The 19,810-nt window shown below is 41.6% G+C and overlaps 1 protein-coding gene and 1 pseudogene across 8 annotated transcripts in view; one reads left to right on the forward strand and one right to left on the reverse strand.

The window, feature by feature from the left end:
* ST7 (suppression of tumorigenicity 7) overlaps positions 1 to 19,810 on the reverse strand; it is a 277,971-nt gene that overhangs the window by 246,577 nt on the left and 11,584 nt on the right. The window contains exon 1 of one of the 8 annotated variants that reach the window (XM_009203731.4): positions 9,665 to 10,234. In XM_009203731.4, coding sequence (XP_009201995.2) covers positions 9,665 to 9,848 — 184 coding nt within the window. In that variant the 5' untranslated portion in view covers positions 9,849 to 10,234. 8 annotated transcript variants of the gene reach the window in all.
* LOC108585137 lies at positions 10,854 to 11,931 on the forward strand (annotated as a pseudogene).

Genomic DNA, 19,810 nt, shown 5'->3' on the forward strand with positions numbered 1-19,810 from the left:
ATATTAAGGATAATGGGACCTATGTTTCTGATTTTCAGGAAATAAAAGGTTAAGCAAATAGGTAAATATATTAAGGATAATGGGACCTACATTTCCAATTTTCAGGAAGTAAACAAATATGAAAAGAAGGAAACTGGAGACATTAGATGAGGATCTGAGATATCAATATGAACTTATAATTTCAAGAGAGATAGGTAAGAACTAGATATAAAAACAATACATGTGGCTGGGCGTGGTGGCTCATGTCTGTAATCTCAGCACTTTGGGAAGCCAAGGAGGGCAGATCACCTGAGGTCAGGAGTTCAAGACCAGCTTGGCCAATATGGTGAAACCCCATCTCTACCCAAAACACAAAATTAGCCGGGCATGGTGGCATGTGCCTGTAATCCCAGCTACTTAGGAGGCTCAGGCAGGAGAATCGCTTGAACCTGGGAGGTGGAGGTTGCAGTGAGATGAGACTGCGCCATTGTACTCCAGTCTGGGCAACAAGAGCAAAACTCCGTCTCAAAAACAAACAAACAAAACACATATATGTGTAAAAGTGCATAGATCTATATATGTATATATACATATATTCCCTTACTCTCCCCTGAGACGAATGGGAGCAGCAACTCCTCAATGGCAACAAGCATACCTTGTGCCCAGATCTTGGCTTCTAAATATTTTTCTCCACTGAAAGGAAAAAGGGATCCTCAGAGAAACTGCTGATTCCAAGACTGGAAGAGGAAAACTACAAGATGAGACTGGGACATCTTAGAAAGTAATCAAGTCCCCAAAGAATAACAGGGACATGTCAAAAGGATACAGAAGTTAGCCTGAAGGGGTTTCCATGGGCCAAATCTAGGACAATTTGAGTACTGAAATAATGATAGTAAAAATAGGCTATATCCCAGTGAATACAACAGGAAAGCAGGATTCCACACTGGTTTAAAGAAGTAAATGGGGAGGCCGAGGCAGGTGGATCACCTGAGGTCGGGAGTTCGAGACCAGCCTGACCAACATGGAGAAATCCCATCTCTACTAAAAATGCAAAATTAGCCAGGCGTGATGGTGCATGCCTATAATCTAGCTACTCAGGAGGCTGAGGCAGAAGAATCACTTGAACCCAGGAGGCGGAGGTTGCAGTGAGTCAAGATTGCATCATTGCACTCCAGCCTGGGCAACAAGAGCAAAACTCTATCTCAAAAAGAAAAAGGAAGAGGAAGAAGAAGGAGGAGGAGGAGAAAGAAAGAAGAAGAAAAAGAAGAAGGAGAAAGAAGAAGGAAGAAGCAGCAGCAGAAGCAGCAGCAACAGCAGCAGCAGCAACAGCAGCAGCAGCAGTAAATGAATACAGTCATGCATCACATAACAACATATCTGTCAATGACAGACCACATTAAACAACAGTACAAGATTATATATCAAAAGATGAAAATGGAACTGAAAGGTTCCTATCACCTAATGATGTCGCAACCATTGTAACATTGTAGCACAACTTATTACTCACTTTGTAACTTACTGCCAAGATTATATACCAAAAGATTAAAATGAAACTGAAAGATTCCTATCACCTAATGATTCTGCAGCCATTGTAACACTGTAGCACAAACAATTACTCACTTTTGTAATGAAACCTACTGCGCTGCCAATTAAATAAAGTATAGCACATATAATTATGTATAGTACATTATACTTGAAAATGATAATAAATGACTATTCCTGGTTTATGTATGCACTACAGTTCTGTCATTATTTTAGAGTATACTCCTACTTAGTTCACTGTAAAACAGCCTCAAGCAGGTCCTTCAGGAAGTATTCTAGAAAGGAGGGATTGTCATTAAGCAACGCATGACTGTACATTAAGCGTCTGATAAAGAATTTACAGTTTCAAAGTGTCTCTCCAAAAATACTTGTTATCTACAAAAAAGAATAGAATAACTTTATAATAAAGAATCCTCACAGACACCATCAATCAAGTAATCACAATGAGAATAATCAATAACGGGACCCAGAAAAAATCATTTGCCACCTGATAGGATTCTATGAGAAAAACATAGCATCATCACAGCCAAGGATACCTACATAACCTGAATTCAATCATGAGGAACCATTGAGGCCAGGTGCAGTGGTTCATACGTATAATCCTGACATTTTGGGAGGCCAAGGTGGGAGCATCGCTAAAGCCCAGGAGTTTGAGACCAGCCTGGGCAAAACAATGAGAACCCATCTCTACAAAACTTACACAAAAATTAGCTGGGTGTGGTGGCATGCGCCTGTGGACCCAGCTACTTGGGAGGCTGAGGGGTAGGATCACTTGAGCCTGGGAGGTCCAGGCTGCAGTGAGCCATGATTGCACCACTGCACTCCAGCCTGGGTGACAGAGCAAGATTGTCTAAAGAAAAAACAAAAAAACTACTGAACAGATTCAAATTGAATGGTATTCTACAAAATAACTGGCATGTATTCATCAAAACTATCAAGGTCAAGGTCATCAAAGTCAAGGAAAAATTTAGGAACTTTTGCAAAAAAAGGGAGTCTGGAGAGACATGGCAACTAAATGGAAGGCATGATTGTGAACTGAATTATTTTGCTTTAAAGCACATTATTGTAATAATTGACGAAACGCATAGAATCGAGAGAATTAGATGGTGTCACTGTACCAATTTCGGATTAATAAATCTCATTAATTTCTTATTTTGATGAGTATACTATGGTTATTTTGAAGAACACCTTTGTTTGTATGAAATATACACTAAAGTATTTCAGAGTGATAAAGTCCCACATCAGCATCTAATGGTTCTAGAAGAAAAAACTGTACTGTACGTTCAAGTTTTCTACAAATTTGAAATTATTTTAAAATAATTATTTTAAATTAAAGGTGGGTGAGGAATGCTAGAGACGCCTCCATATAGACTGCCAGCTGTTTCTTGTGACGACAGCAGCTGGAAGAGCTCAGCTTGTAGACAAACATGCACTGAGGCAAAAAGACCCAGAGCATGTCAAAGTCCAGGGGTTTCCAAGCCAGGCATCAAGTAAAACTCTGGAGGGAAAATTGAAATCCTGTGGAGGAACCACAGGACAAGGAGACTAAGGAGCCAATGGGGTATATTGGTTATGTGGGACATTTCGAATGTGGGGTATTTGGAAGTGTTCAGACTCAGATAAACTATAGGTGTCTAACTTGCAGATGACTCATCTGGCCTCCATGACAACAAAAGTGAAGAATTTTTTAAGGTGATCATGAATATGAGTGCTGGGCGCAGTGGCTCACAGCTGTAATCCCAGCACTTTGGGAGGTGAGGCAGGCATATCATTTGAGGCCAGGAATTGGAGACAAGCCTGGCTAACATGGCGAAACCTCGTCTCTACTAAAAATGCAAAAATTAGCCAGGCGTTGTGATGGGCGCCTGTAATCCCGGTTACTCAGGAGGCTGAGGCAGGAGAATTGCTTGAATCCGGGAGGCGGAGGTTGCAGTGAGCCGACATCACAGCACTGCACTCGAGCCCATGCAACAGAGTGAGACTCTGTCTCAAAAACAAAACAAAACAAAACAAAAGAAAAAGAAAAAAGGAATATGAGCATGATAAATATGATAAAGTTACATTTTATAAAGTATACTTTGAATGGAGCATGGTGTATGAAGGAAAGCAGTTAGTATCAAGCCAGAAACATGCAGTGGCCTCACGGTAGAAGGCCTAGGATATTAGGTTTAGGGGTCTCTATTTTATTTGCTAGGCAACAGAAAGACATTAAAGAATTTGCAAGCAATATCCCAGTATATAGGATAGATTAGGAGAGATTAGAGGCAGGAAGACCAGTTGGGAGATTACTGTAATAAGATTATAAGTGTTGAAATAATGGCAGAAGTAGGAAGCAAAGAGAGATTAAGGCAATACAAAGTTAATGGGATTTAGGAACTTAACGTATATAAAGGAAAGACCAGATGAAGACTATTAAGAGCCTTGACGAGAAATTGCACTCTGTTAGAAGGAAGAGATGGAGCTAGTAATCTATGCCTCACTGAAAATATACAATAGGCAATTGAAAATGAAAACCTGGAAGTTGAGAGAGGACAGAAAGGAGAAAGATCTCACTTTCATTTACACAAGCTTATTGAAAGATACAGCATAAGAAGACTACTCCTGTAAATGGAATCTTGAGAAATGCCTCTTGTTAGGAAAAGAGACAGTGAAACAAAAAAATATTTCAATGAGTCAGAGAAAATGTCTTCTGCTAGTTATTTTCCATTTGTCCCTCCCCTTACACTTTCCCTGCTGCTTGCCCTAGGCTTCTGGTTGGGTTCCCCAATAGGGGATCAATAGAGATCAACAGGCACATAGCATTTTCCCCAGGCTCCCAATGCACAAACTGGCTGCGTCTCTCCACTGAAGGCCATAGCCTTTCCACATGGCTGCCTCCCCAGGTTTTAGAGCTGTGCCCAAGAATGGTCATGGTCCCTTCTGCAGCTTGCTCCAGGGCACTGTGCTATCCTTTGTTACCAGTAAAACATTCTTTATTATTATCCTGCCAATACCTTTGTAAATAGCCTTTTATTAATTATCTTCAGTTGCCAATTTGAATGCATGATTTGGGCCAGGCGCAGTGGCTCACGCCTGTAATCTTAGCACTTTGGGAGGCCAAGGCAGGCGGATCACCTGAGCTCAGGAGTTTGAGACCAGCCTAGGCAACAAGCAAAACTCTGTCTCTACTAAAAATACAAAAATTAGTCGGACCTGGTGGTGTATGCCATTAGTCCCAGCTACTCGGAGGCTGAGGCACGAGAATCGCTTGAACCTGGGAGCTGTAGGTTTGCAGTGAGCCAAGATCATGCCACTGCACTCCAGCCTGGGCAACAGAATGAGACTGTCGATCGATCGATGGATAGATAGATAGATAGATAGACAGACAGACAGACAGACAGAATGTATGATCTGTTTCCTGCTAGGACCTTCATTTGAATACAGTGCCCTATCTTTGTCAGTCATAATAATCTCCATAATATATATTGAAGCATTTAATTTTTCCCACTATCCCTAAACAAAGTTCTAGTCAACAGCCTTTTCTAGAATGTAATTGGTTCATTCTATCTTTGATCTTCTCTGTTGTCTGTCAAGATGCTGGATTCTAAGATGTCAGAAGCGGGATACATCCTCACCAAATCCTGTGGAAGCTGGTGACTCCTGGGAAAAGGAAATCGGGGGACATCAGAAAACTTCACACCTGCAGGTCAGGAACCAACTTCTTTCTTATCTGGTAAGAGAGACATTGTTCCACCTACACTGGCCTGGCCTTCCTCAACTATGGTTCTTCCCTGAAAATGTCACATAAGTCTCCATGTTTTACCAAAGGATATGAGGCTGGCCCATGGAATGATTCAGCCAAGCTCAGCTGAGCAGATGAGAGTGAGAACGGTAAAAGCTCTGCTGACCAGCCACAGGAGAGAGAACTGAGGAGAGAAGTGAGAAATGAGAAGTAGAAGCCAAAGGAGGGCTCTGGAAATGTTACTGGGGTTATTAATTGTATCTCCTTTAAGAAATAACAGTATAGAAAGAAATTCCTTTTCAACTTTTATTGTTTTTGCAGCTATGGCCTGTGCTTCTTTAAAAATACCACCACTCGGCCAGGCGTGGTGGTTCACGCCTGTAATCCCAACACTTTGGGAGGCCAAGGCGGACAAATCATGAGGTCAAGAGATCGAGACAATCCTGGCCAACATGGTGAAACCCTGTCTCTACTAAAAATACAAAAAAATTAGCTGTGCGTGGTGGCACGTGCCTGGAGTCCCAGCTACTTGGGAGGCTGAGGCAGGAGAATCGCTTTAACCTGGGAGGTGGAGGTTACAATGAGCCGAGATCGTGCCATTGCACTCCAGCCTGGCAAAAGAGCGAGACTTTGTCTCAAAATAAACAAATATATTTAAAAAAAAATGGGCCGGGTGTGGTGGCTCACGCCTGTAATCCCAGCACTTTGGGAGGCCGAGGCGGGCAGATCATGAGGTCAGGAGATCGAGACCATCCTGGCTAACACGGTGAAACCCCGTCTCTACTAAAAATACAAAAAATTAGCCGGGTGTGTGGTGGGCCCCCATAATCCCAGCTGTTCGGGAGGCTGAGGCGGGAGAATGGCATGAACCCAGGAGGCAGAGCTTGCAGTGAGCTGAGATCTGGACACTGCACTCCAGTCTGGGCAACAAAGAGAGACTCCATCTCAAAAAAATAAAAATAAAAAATAAAAATAAAAAAAATTAAAAAAATATTACCACTCTTGGACCGATCTGTCTGATCCCAGCACAAATGAGATTATATTTACGAGGCAGAAGCTCTGTGGGTGCCTTTCTTCCTTCCCACCCCTCTCTCACCTGAATGCAGCTCTCCAGCAAGACCTGCCTCCACATCAGAGGACTGCCAATAAACAGGAAGCATTCTTCCCAGAGGAATGTACCAGAAATCCATTTATTGAAACCCACAACATCTGCATTTTTTGCAGTACAGTCACACTTTTGCAAGAGTAGTTTGCAAGATAATGCCTACACCTTACTTACTTAGTGGGGTCAATAAAATTAGATTATTACATGGAAATAAAATTACAAATGCATCATGTACACAGAATCAGAACATTAGAACAGGGCTCTTGGAGAACACAGTCTAGACATTTTAATGGTCCTCAGAATATCTGACATTACATAAGCAAAGGAAAAACAAATTAGTTGGTAGCCAAAGCGAGTAATTAATTATAACTATCACAATCTCAGATTCCAAATTTTTATTTTCATCACAAAAACCTCCTTATTCTAACTGACTTTAGAGTGGAGACTAAAACTAATCTTTTAAAATGAATAGATAGTATTTTAAAAGACCTATGTAATTGGAAACGAAAATTAAAATAACAGTGTCGGCCGGGCGCGGTGGCTCAAGCCTGTAATCCCAGCACTTTGGGAGGCCGAGACGGGCGGATCACAAGGTCAGGAGATCGAGACCATCCTGGCTAACACAGCGAAACCCTGTCTCTACTAAAAACACACAAAAAAAATTAGCCGGGCGAGGTGGCGGCGCCTGTGGTCCCAGCTACTCGGGAGGCTGAGGCAGGAGAATGGCGTAAACCCGGGAGGCGGAGCTTGCAGTGAGCTGAGATCTGGCCACTGCACTCCAGCCTGGGCGACAGAGCGAGACTCCGTCTCAAAAAAAAAAAAAAAAAAAAAAAAAAAAAAATAACAGTGTCATTTAACACTCAAACTAGCAAGAATGTGAAGTTTGGTAACATCAAGACTAGTGAAGATGTTCAGAAACAGGAGTTTGCATCTATTACTGGTGAGGTATATAATGGCACACCCCTGTGGTAAACTGAATCATTATTCATAATTCTTCACACCCTCCCTGTACTAGAATTCTAATCCACATCGTTGCCACATAACTTTGCAGTACCGTTCACTAGAATAAACAGAATATATTGCCCTACCTCATGGATGTGGGGCTTGACCTTGTGACAAGCTAGGGTCCATGAAATGTTAGCAAAAATGACAGCGAGTCAGTTCTATGCATGGCCCACATGAGGTTTCACATATTTCCACTTGGCTTCTTTTGCTTCTGCCACTTTCCATGAGAACAACATGTCCTAGGTAGCTGTTAGTCCAAGAGAATGAGAGACTTGGAGCAGACCTGAACTCAACCTCAATCCGACCTGCAGACTGGAGCCCAGAGCCTGAAGTCCAGAATCCTGCCCAGCTAATTTTTGTTGCAACCTATCCACAGGTTGACAGGGAAAAATAAATCCTTACTATATTAAGCCACTGAGTTTTGAACTTGGGGTCTTTCGGGGTTTGTTGCTGTTGTTGTTGTTGTTGTTGGAGAGAGAGTCTTGCTCTGTCACCCATGCTAGAATGCAGCGGTGTGATCTCGGCTCACTGCAACCTCCGCCTCCTGGATTCAGGCGATTCTCTCCCTCAGCCTCCCAAGTAGCTGAGATTGCAGGCTGCCACCACCACGCCCAGCTAAATTTTTTTGTATGTTTCAGTAGAGAAGGGGTTTCACCATGTTGGCCACGCTGGTGTCGAACTCCTGACCTCAGGTGATCTGCCCACCTCGGCCTCCCAAAGTGCTGGGATTACAGGCATGAGCCACCGTGCCTGGCCTTCTTTCTTTTAATGTAGCATCACTACAGCAATCTCTGACTGAGACAACCATTCTGTAAAGGAATCTGGCAACACCCAATAAAGTTGAAGATGCTCATATGGTCCAACAAAGGGTACTTCCAAGTTTGTGTCCTAAAGCAGTGGTTCTCAGACCAATCAGATCTAATATTTCCTTTTAAAGGAAATTATTTGAAACACCCTTTTTCTATTCTATAATGAACGTAATAGATAATCTACCTAACACACATAAATTTAAAAAAAAAAAAAAAAAGAAGGCTGGGCATGGTGGCTCATGCCTGTAATCCCAGCACTTTAGAAGGCCAAGGCGGGCAAATCACTTGAGGTCAGGAGTTCAAGACCAGCCTGGCCAACATGATGAAACCCTGTCTCTACTAAAAATACAAAAATTAGCCAGGTGTGGAGCCAGGCACCTGTAATCCCGGCTACTACTTGAGGAAGGAGAATCACTTGAACCCGGGAGGTGGAGGCTGCAGTGAGCCAAGATCATGTCACTGCACTCCAGCCTGGGAGACAAAGCAAGACTCTATCTCAAAAAAAAAAAAAAAAATTGTTTTCAAAAAACCCCCATAATATCTGATACGGTTTGGCTGTGTCCCCATCCAAATCTCATCTTTAATTATAGCTCCCATAATCCTCACGTGTCATGGGAGGGACTTGGTGGGAGGTAATTGAATCATGGGGATGGGTTTTTCCCATGCTGTTGTGATAATGAGTAAGTTTCATGAGATCAGATGGTTTTATAAAGGGCAGTTCCCCTGCACACCCTCTCTTGTCTGCCACCATGTAAAACATGCCTTTGCTCCTCCTTCACTTTCTGCCATGACTATGAAGCCTCCTCAGCCATGTGGAACTGTGAGTGCATGAAACCTCTTTTTCTTTATAAATTATCCAGTCTTGGGTATTTCTTCATAGCAGTATGAAAATGGACTAATGCACTAGCCTAACTAAAATATGAAAAAAATAAATAAAATATTATTTATAATCAGGGCAGAATGGAGATGAGGCAAGCAAGGTGCTTAGGGTGCAAAATTTAAGGAGGCAAAGTAGTGAAAGTGCTGAACCTCCACTTGCAGGACACTTGCATCTGTATCTCCTCAAATTTTGCACCTAAGCAACCTCAGTTGCCTCACCTTAGTCCTGGCCCTATTTAGAATAATATAATTATATTAAAAATGCAAATTTTTTCATGACTTTGGTAGAGGATTTAATGAAGCAAATAGACATTTGCACCCCTATATACACTGTCATCATGAATGCAAAACCTACAAATGCAGGATGATACAAGTGTGTTATTTTATTCAGAACTTGGTAAAAGTTCTGAACAAAGTAAACTCTTCCCTCAATGTGCATGGTAAAGCACATACTAAAACCATGCCAAAAATACTTTAGTTTTACATGCAAAATGGAGGTTCTAGAGTCAGATCATCATACAAAGAATTTTTAAGTACAAGAAGACCTGACGGGGATATTTAAAAATCATATGGGAGAAAGGCATACACACACATCACAGGTCATCACACATCCTTTGTCCTCACCCTCTCTCAATGTCAGTAAGGCTCTCCCAATCAATAATTGAAAATATCCCTCCTGCTGGCATTTCCTGAAGAAAAAAGAAATATGTAAAAATTTAAAAAATAAAATGTCCCCCACAAATTTCCAAACTTTCCCTAGTTGATCCATTACTATTGATAACACTGTCCTTTGATAAATCAAATACATGTGTAAAGAGGTCCATGTAGAGTTAATTTATCTACTTACGGTAAAATTGATATGCCATGGTATACTCATGCAATGAAATACTATATAACATCTAAATTAACTATATCTACAACATGGGAAGAGCTCATAAACATAATGTTTGATAATAGAAACAAGCTGCAGAAGGGTATGGGCAGTAGTCTACCATGTACATTTTTAAAACTTACAAAATAACTATATATTGTTGATGAATACATGAAATACATGGGAACAATACCAACTTCAGGACAATGGTTACCAACAAAGAAAAAATGAGGGGAAAGGGATGTAGGAGTAGCTTTACCTGTCTAGGTAACAGTTTATTTTTAAAAACAGAGAGGCCAGGAGCAGTGCTCACACCTGTAATCCCAGCACTTTGGGAGGCCAAGGGAGTAGTATCTTAAGCCTAGGAGTTTGAGATCAGCCTGGGCAACATGGGGAGACTCCATCTCTACAAAAAATTAAAAAGTAGTCTGACATGGTGGCACACACCTGTGGTCCCGGCTACTCAGGAGGCTGAGATGAAAGGATTGCTTGAGCCTGGGAGGTCAAGGCTGCAATAAGCCATGATTGTGCCACTGCACTCCAGCCTGGGTGATAGCACAAGAACTTGTCTCAATTAATCAATCAATCAATAAAGAGAGAGAGAAAGAGGTGGGATGAGAAATAAACAAGATGAGCCTAGAACATCTTGTAGTGCTAGAAAGTAAGGAAATCCTCAAAAGAAAAACCCACTATCATGGGAGCATGTCAAAGAAACACAGAAGCCAACCAGTAGAGCTCTCAATGAGCCAAAACTGGAAAAATTTGAACAATGAAATAAAGCAGTACTGGATTATAACCTGTATAAAATAAATATCCATGAGTCCATACTGATATAAACAAATGAATGAATAAGTGAATAAATAAATGGGGGAGGGAGAGGAGGCTGCAACACCGAGTAGAGGAGGCAGGAACCAGAGCGCGAGCAGTAGCTGAGTGGGCACCATGGCTGGGATCACCACCATTGAGGCAGTTAAGGGCAATATCCAGGTTCCGCAGCAGCAGGCAGATGATGCAGAGGGCCTCCAGTGAGAAGTTGAGGGGGAAAGGTGGGCCCGGGAACAGGCTGAGGTTGAGGTGGCCTCCTTGAACTGCAGGATCCAGCTGGTTGATGAGAAGCTGGACCATGCTCAGGAGCGCCTGGCCACTGCCCTGCAAAAGCTGGAAGAAGCGGAAAAAGCTGCTGATAAGAGTGAGAGAGGTATGAAGGTTATTGAAAACCGGCCTTAAAAAATGAAGAAAAGATGGAACTCCAGGAAATCCAACTCAAAGAAGCTAAGCACATTGCAAAAGAGGCAGATAGGAAGTATAAAAAGGTGGCTCATAAGTTGGTGATCATTGAAAGAGACTTGAAACACACAGAGGAACAAGCTGAGCTGGCAGAGTCCCGCTGCCGAGAGATGGATGAGCATATCAGACGGAGGGACCAGAACCTGAAGTGTTTGAGTGCTGCTGAAGAAAAGTACTCTCAAAAAGAAGACAAATATGAGAAAGAGATCAAGATTCTTACTGATAAACTCAAGGAGGCAGAGACCTGTGCTGGGTTTGCTGAGAGATCGGTAGCCAAGCTGGAAAAGACAATTGATGACTTGGAAGATAAACTGAAATGCACCAAAGAAGAGCACCTCTGTACACAAAGGATGCTGGACCAGACTCTGCTTGACCTGAATAACACGTAGAATGCCCCAGTCCCACCCTGCTGCTGCTCCTCCCTCTGACCCTGACTCTTCCTGAGGCCAGCCTGCCTGAAGCTGACCTTTAACTGAGGGCTGATCTTTAACGGGAAGGCTGCTTTCCCCTTTTGCCTCCTGCTCCTCCCCTGTGTCTTTTTTGCCAAACTGTCTCTACCAATTCCCGGAGATTCCAGCTGGGCTAGAGGCTGAGCACCTTTGGAAACAACATTTAAGGGAATGTGAGCACAATGCATAATGTCTTTAAAAGCATGTGGTGATGTACACATTTTGTAATTACCGTTTTTGTTGTTTTGTAGCAACCATTTGTAAAACATTCCGAATAATTCCACAGCCCTGAAGCAGCAACCTCATCCCTTTCTCACTTTTGGAAGGTGACTTTTCAGCTTACTGCATATTGCACTCTCCACAGAGGACAGGAAAAGGTATAGGCCTGCCTTACTGAGAGCCAAACAGAGCCCAGGGAAAGACTCCACTAGGGGAAACCTCATTGCTCTGTACAAAGTACCAGCTGAACCACAAAGGTGATTCCAGGAGGAGTTAGTCAAATGACGACAACAACAACAACAACAACAAAGTGTGCTGTTCAAGTTCTCACTTTAAGATATCTTTGGACAATATTACTTCTTTTTTCTTTTTTTTTTTTCATTAGAAGTGACCAAATTAAGATGGTAAGACCTCTGAGACCAAATTTTTGTCCCATCTCTACCCCTCCCAACTGCTTACAGAATGGATCACATGACCCTTACGTTGAGGTGACCATTTAATTGCTTTCCTGCCTCCTTGAAAGAAAGAAGATTATGTTTTTGCCACTGATTTAACCATGTGAAGCTCATCTCATTACCCTTTTCTGGGTTTGAAGCTGCTGTCTCTAAAAGTGCCATCTCATTGTGCTTTGTATCAGTCCGTGCTGGAGAAATCTTGAACAGCTTATGTACAAAATTTTAAATTTTGTATTATTTTGAAACTTTGCTTCTTTGGGTTTGTGGCACCCTGGCCATCCCATCTAGCTGTGACAGCCTCTGCAGTCCGTGGGCTGGCAGTTTAGTGATCTTTTAAAGCTTGTTTCCCCATTTCCTGGTAAGGTTTCCAGGAGGTCTGTTAGATGTACGTCCTGCAGTTTACTGGCTTCAAATGTACTCTCCTTTGATGTGGTCTCTTTGGGTCCAATTGGGAGAAAGAGAAATCAATAGCGCAACTGTTTTGATACTGAATATTGACAAATGTATTTTTGAAATAAAGAACCAGTCCCTCCAAAAAATAAAAAATAAATAGATGGGAAAGAAGAGACAAATCTCCCATGCAGAAGAATTCAAAATAATTGATATAGAACACTACCTTTGAGGTGGGTGAAAGAGTGAATACACAAATGGGTAATGACCAGACCACATATAAAAATAGAACTCTGACTCACAACCTGCAACAACCAGTCCAGAAAGCCAAACCACAATGCTATGGACTGAATGTTTGTGTCACCCCAAAATTCATACATTGAAGCCTAATCCCCAATGTGATGGCACCTGGAGGTGGGGTTTTTGGGAGGTAATTAGGTCATGATAATGGAGTGCTCTATAAATGAGATTAGTTCCCTCATAAGAAGACACATGCCGGGCACGGTGGCTCACGCCTGTAATCCCAGCACTTTGGGAGGCCGAGGCGGGCGGATCACAAGGTCAGGAGATCGAGACCACAGTGAAACCCCGTCTCTATTAAAAATACAAAAAATTAGCCGGGCACGGTGGCGGGTGCCTGTAGTCCCAGCTACTCAGGAGGCTGAGGCAGGAGAATGGCGTGAACCCGAGAAGCGGAGCTTGCAGTGAGCCGAGATCGTGCCACTGCACTCCAGCCTGGGCGACAGAGCGAGACTCCGTCTCAAAAAAAAAAAAAAAAAAAGAAGACACATGAGAAAGCTTGCTTCCTCTCTCTGCTCTCTTCCATGTGAGGACACAAGGAGAAGAAGGCCATCTGCAAACCAGGAAGCAAGACCTCCAGACACAGGATCTTCCAGCCCCTTAATCTTGCACTTCCCAGCCTCCAGAACTGTAAGTAATAAATGTTTGTTGTTGAAGCCACCAAACCCTATGGTTTATTTGTCCAGAGTAGCCTAAACTGACTAAGCACAAAACTTATATAACAATTAGCCCAACAGTCAAGACTTGACCAGTAACTAACAGCTTCTCTAATTTCTGTACCAACTTTTAAGTTAAGACTTGCTGAAGAAAGCAAAATATATACCACTAATCAGTAACACAGGATGTCCCACCCTCTCCATGTCAGCAGCCTCCAAACAGGGCCTACCTGGAACTTTCCCTTTCTTCTACAATATAGCTTTCCTTCTTTTATTGTTTTCTGTTTTGTTTTGTTTTTTGAGATGAAGTTTTGCTCTTGTTGCCCAGGCTGGAGTGCAATGGCGTGATCTCAGCTCACCGCAACCTCCACCTCCCAGGTTCAAACGATTCTCCTGCCTCAGCCTCCCGAATAGCTGGGAATACAGGCATGCGCCACACACCCGGCTAATTTTGTGTTTTTAGTAGACACATGTTGGTCATGGCTGGTCTCGAACTCCTGACCTCAGGTGATCCGCCCGCCTCAGCCTCCCAAAGTGCTGGGATTATAGGCGTGAGCCACCGCGCCCAGCCACTTTCCCTTTTTTCTACAATAAAGCTTTCCTACTCCTCTAACTGCCAAACACAAGTGATGATGGCTGACTCCTTTGCTATGGGAGGCTTTGAATAGATAGCCTTTACTTGTTCTCATTTAGATGTTCCTCATTTATTTCCACAAGAGGAAATAAAGCTTCATTCCTTAAGTGTGGCCTGAGCAAAGCGAACTCCTTCCCAAGAGCACAGTATGAGGAAGTAAAGGGTAACTTTACAGTGAAGAAACCTGATCAACACTATCTCTGCCAGGGGATCAAGGTCAATATTAACAGTGACAAGTCAAGTTGATACTACGTTGTGACAAAAATGGCACTTGACCTCTGTGGTCTTCCTCCCAAAATTCATAATCCCAGAAAATCATTAGAAGAATATCAAACAAATCTCAATTAAGCAATAGTCTAAAAAATTATCGACCGGTACTCCTCAAACTTGTAAAGGTTATCAAAAACAAGGAAAGTCTGAAAAACTGCCGCATCTAAAAGGTTCTTAAAAATAGTTTATTTGAAAAAGAGAGAGAAAGCAATATGAGCAGTTGTGGCAAAATGTTAACAAACATTAAATATGGATGATGGGTCACCCCACTATTACTGTTTCTCATATTATTCCCTGTCCCTTTCTATACAGGTAAAATATATCAGAATTTCAATTATTTTTAATCCTTCAAAATGAACTCCAATTTAACCCCAACAGATTCTAGCTTTTCTCTTTTTCACCCTCCCATCTGTCACACTGGCAGTTTTCTGAAGGGACCAAGCAGATGCTCATTCGCACATTCTCCAAGCAGCCTGGGAATTCCTACAGTTATTTCAGTAACTACCACTATGATTTGAAAGCTTTCTCTCATGCCCTTGTTTTGGTATTTACTTCTCCTTTGTGCTCTACACATTTTACTTTGGATTAGAGTTAGTTTTGTCCCTGTTTTTCTTTCCCTGAGTGCTCAATATCTCAAGATACTGAAGACAGGGACCGTGTCTTGGTCATCATTCCATTCCTCTACCCCCGCACCAAGCACTGTGACTTGCTAGTAGTATGACTCAATGAATTTATTATTTGATTGTAAGAGAAAAGAGGTTCAACATAAAGTCCTTTTCTAAGCCAGGCATGGTGGTGCACACCTGTAGTCTAACTACTCAGAAGGTTAAGGCAGAAGGATTGCTCGAGCCCAGGAGTTCGAGTCAGCACGGGCAACATAGTAAGACCCTGTCTCAAGAAGAAGCAAAAAGAAGGAAGAAGAAGGAAGAAGGAGCAAGGGAGGGAAGGAGGGAGGGAGGAAGGGAAGGAGGGAGGGAGGAAGGGAGGGAGGGAGGGAGGGAAGGAGGGAGGGAGGGAGGGAGGGAAAGAAGGGAGGGAGGAAGGGAGGGAGGGAGGGAGGGAGGGAAGGAGGGAGGGAGGGAGGGAGGGAGGGAAAGAAGGAAGGAAGGAAGGAAGGAAGGAAGGAAGGAAGGAAGAAAGAGGGGAGGGGAGAATTTATAAAACAAAACAAAAAAGTGAATATTAGAAAAAAAATTTAAGTCCTTTTCTGTAGTGCAACATATCAGTAAGAACAAAATCTGAGAAATGATGAATGAAATTTGGCTTTGAAATTACCAATGAGGTTTAAGAAGTTCCAGACAAATTATGAAAGCAGGTAACAGAATACAAAGAGTTAAGGAGTAAAGTTAAGAAACAGATAATATAAGCTTATTCACTTACACCAAGAGTGGAGCTCCTCATGCTGCTATCATATTTCACCCCAAAACTGAATGGGAACAGAAAATATACAGAGGACATACATGTCATTATGAAAACAAAGAACAGATGTATTTAAAAAGAACTATCAGTCTAGAAACTGACTTAAGAGAAAAAGCTGATTGAGTTAGACACCAAGAATTACCAAACAAAGTCAGTATTATAGTAGGAGCCACAACAGTAACTACAACTAAATATCTAAAATGTACTGAGCACTAGAAAGTGCCGGCACTGGTTAAGGCTTTTTTCATAGTATCTCATTTAATCCTCCCAACAGTCCTATGAGGTACCCACCATTATTGTGCTCAGTTATAAAGAAGGTAACTAGTGTTAAGATCACAGAACTGATAAATGACTGCTGACCTTTTTGCTAGAATGTGGTAAGGGCGCCATCATTTTTTATTGCAGGTCAGTAATTCAAGAATGAAAAGGCTGCACACAATTAGCAGAAAGGTCCACTGGGACTGGACCCGCTAGAGCTGTAGACCTGCCTCTGGGACGCTGACTTGCACAGGCTGCCTGACCAAATTCACTCCTTAATGTCCACAACAATAGGAACTGGTAATACAGGGAGAGGGGACAGTGGTCCTAAGCACCAGGAACCAGAAGTGAGAGTAGTGCAACTGGAGCACTCACAGGCAGAAGTGGTCATTAACGGCCACCACTGCGAGTATGTGAGCCCTACTGAACTCTGCAGAGGAATGCGGTCTTCCAGAACAGGCTCAGAATTACTACCTATTCATACCAATATATCCTTTGTCCTACACATCCAGGAGAACATTGCTTGAGAAACTCAGGTTTATATGAGTTACTTTGTAATTAGCGGGTCGGTGGTGGCGGGGGGGAGGGGATATAGGAATGACAGAAACCCACAAATAGCAAAGTGAATCATTTGATATGTTGTGTAACATACATCAAAGGGTTGATTTCCTAACCTCCATTTTATTTCTGAAAGTAACAAGTGATACATTAATTTTTTATTGATTTGCAAATTTTACATCCTATTTTGGATAATTTGCTACATTCTGTGGTAAGTAAACTAGGACAGAGAATCACAGATATACAACATCGTGCTGCAAGAAGCAATAGTTACTTGTTCTCCAGTGCCTCTAAGAAGGGTGAAAGCAATGTGCCAGGACTAGAAAGGAGCTGCTTTCAATTAAATGCAAGGTAAAAATAATGTCATTTCACAAACACAGCTGGGCTTCCTGCCTAGGAGGGTATGCTCTGCTTAAACTACTTAAAATCTCCAGTAAGTAAATTGATTTGAAAGGATTGACATTGCCTGTCTAGCTGCCACGTTTTAATCTTCTGGGTGAGTAGTCAACACGAAAAAGAGATTTCCATAAAGCCAAGTATCAATAGCAATCACTTATGAACACCATGTTTTTAATGAAATGCAATTCATTATGGGCTGGGCGCAGTGGCTCACACCTGTAATCCCAGCACTTTGGGAGGCCAAGGCAGGCAGATCACCTGAGGTCAGGAGTTCAAGATCAGCCTGGCCAACATAGTGAAACCTCGTCTCTACTAAAAAGACAAAAATTAGCCGGGTGTGATGGCGGGTGCCCATAATCCCAACTACTCAGGAGGCTGAGGCCTGAGAATCACTTCAACCTGGGAGGCAAAGATTGCAGTGAGCCAAGATCATGCCACTGCACTGCAGCCCTGGCGACAGAGTGAGACTCCTATCTTAAAAAAAAAAAAAAAAAAGCAACATATATTATGGAAATAAATGACTGCAATAAATAAGTGTAATCCACTAAAAAAGATACTGTCTTAATGTCTACCTATTGTTGCATGTTTTGTTTTTGCAGGTGTTACAAACAGAAGAAAACATGTTAAAATGGACCTTATATTTTATTTCTAGGTCATGTTTATTTCTAGAAAGTGAGCTGGGTATGAACCAATGGCTAGGTGGGCAGGAACCAATGAACCACATTCAAGATATGATAGGGGAAAATCTCTTGCTTGTGACACTACACAACTACATTTCCCCTGCTAGATCCAACCTGCTCATCACTACATTTATAAATATCATTTAAGTTTTCTCTTTGGACTGAACAATGATAAATCTTTATTTTATCTTAGCAGCTGACAATATTTCATGCAAACTTTGAATTTAGGTTCTCTTTAGCCCCAACAGTAACGTGCTGTTTGTCTTATCTTCTCCAAATATCTTATTACTTTTCTTCATCCCATTTATTCTCATGATTAAAACTGAAAACATTCATTCAAGAGTCACAGTTCCTTTAACTGTACTTTAAGAGCTACCAGAATTGTTACACTATTTTCTATATATAAGCAATAAAAAATACAGTGTATAAAACATTTATAGAAATACTGTTTTAAAAAATTTTTATTATACTTTAAGTTCTGGGATACATGTGCAGAACGTGCAGGTTTGTTACACAGGCATACATGTGTCCTGGTGGTTTGCTGCACCCATCAATACATCATCTAGGTTTTAAGCCTCACATGCATTAGGTATTTGTCCCAACGCTCTCCCTCCCCTTGCCCCCAATCCCCCGACAGGCTCCAGTGTGTGATGTTCCCCTCCCTGTGTCCATGGAATACTTTTATAGCCTAAACTAAGTCTGCGTATCTTTGCTCTAACTTAATTGATGTTATATTGCCATCACTTCTGTGCTTTCCCTCCAAAAACAGAATTTCCTTATTCAAATAATGTAAGAGAAAGAAAAAGTTTCTCTTAGGATAATAACTTTAATTGATTAGATTTGCTATAAGATTTTTAAGATTCCATTTCAGACTTTTAGTGAATGATAATGCATATACAATTTCCAGTTTGGGGAAAGAACGATTGGGCAGCAAATTTCTAATATTTCAAAATTGTAGTTTAGCCTCTCATGCTTCACCTCTCAAATGTAAGGGTACAATTTAAAATACTTTCCTTAAAAAGTCTTATGAAAACAGCCAAATATTATATTTCTGCAACATAAATAAGCTAAGACAAAAATTCCTCTCTAAATGATGCCAACTCTGAGCCTGAACTGAGAAAAGTATAATTTGTTTTATTTTGCTTTAAATAAAAGACATGAATGATAGAGGATAGGAAATCTACACAAACAACATAATACACACGCTCCCCAACCCAAGACCCAGGGAAAAGTGCAAACTAGATCACACTAGTTCTTATTATGTAGCACTCTACAAATCTAAACACATGTCACAGAAAGAGAATCGATTGAGTGGAGCGGGTGTAATAAATTGCAAAACACCACAAGAGCATTATTTTATTAGCACTATTAGGAATGTTCAATAAACAGGGTCTATCAAATAAATGAAAAGACCCAATTTGTAGGGAAGTAAATTTCATTCTCATTCCCAAGACAGAGTCCAGAAACTGGAAAAGCTTAACAGAGAGAAGAACTGTAAGCATTCTACTATTATCTATCGCTAATAAAATAATACTTCAGAATGGTATTAACAACTGACCAAAACAAGACAAAACTCTAAATCTAGGTCACACAATAACTCCAGATATGAGCTGCTTACGTGTCAAAACTACTTCCTTTTTTAAGATGATTTTATACCTCAGAATGTTTCTACTGTTTGTGGTTTTTAAATGTTAATTTTTTAAAATAATAAAACAAATAGTCCTTCCTCACTGACCTGAGAGATTTCTTTAAGGTCCTTTAACGCTCTACAACCTTGCTTAAAATTTCTGAAAGACTGATATTTAAACACAATCTTTTATTAGATGTGGAGGTCAACTTAAGAACCAAAGTCCCAGCACTTTAGGAGGCCGAGGCGGGCAGATCACAAGGTCAGGAGTTTGAGACCAGCCTGGCCAATATGGTGA

Source organism: Papio anubis, chromosome 4, assembly GCF_008728515.1.
Source record: "Papio anubis isolate 15944 chromosome 4, Panubis1.0, whole genome shotgun sequence".
Classification (NCBI taxonomy): Eukaryota; Metazoa; Chordata; class Mammalia; order Primates; family Cercopithecidae; genus Papio; species Papio anubis.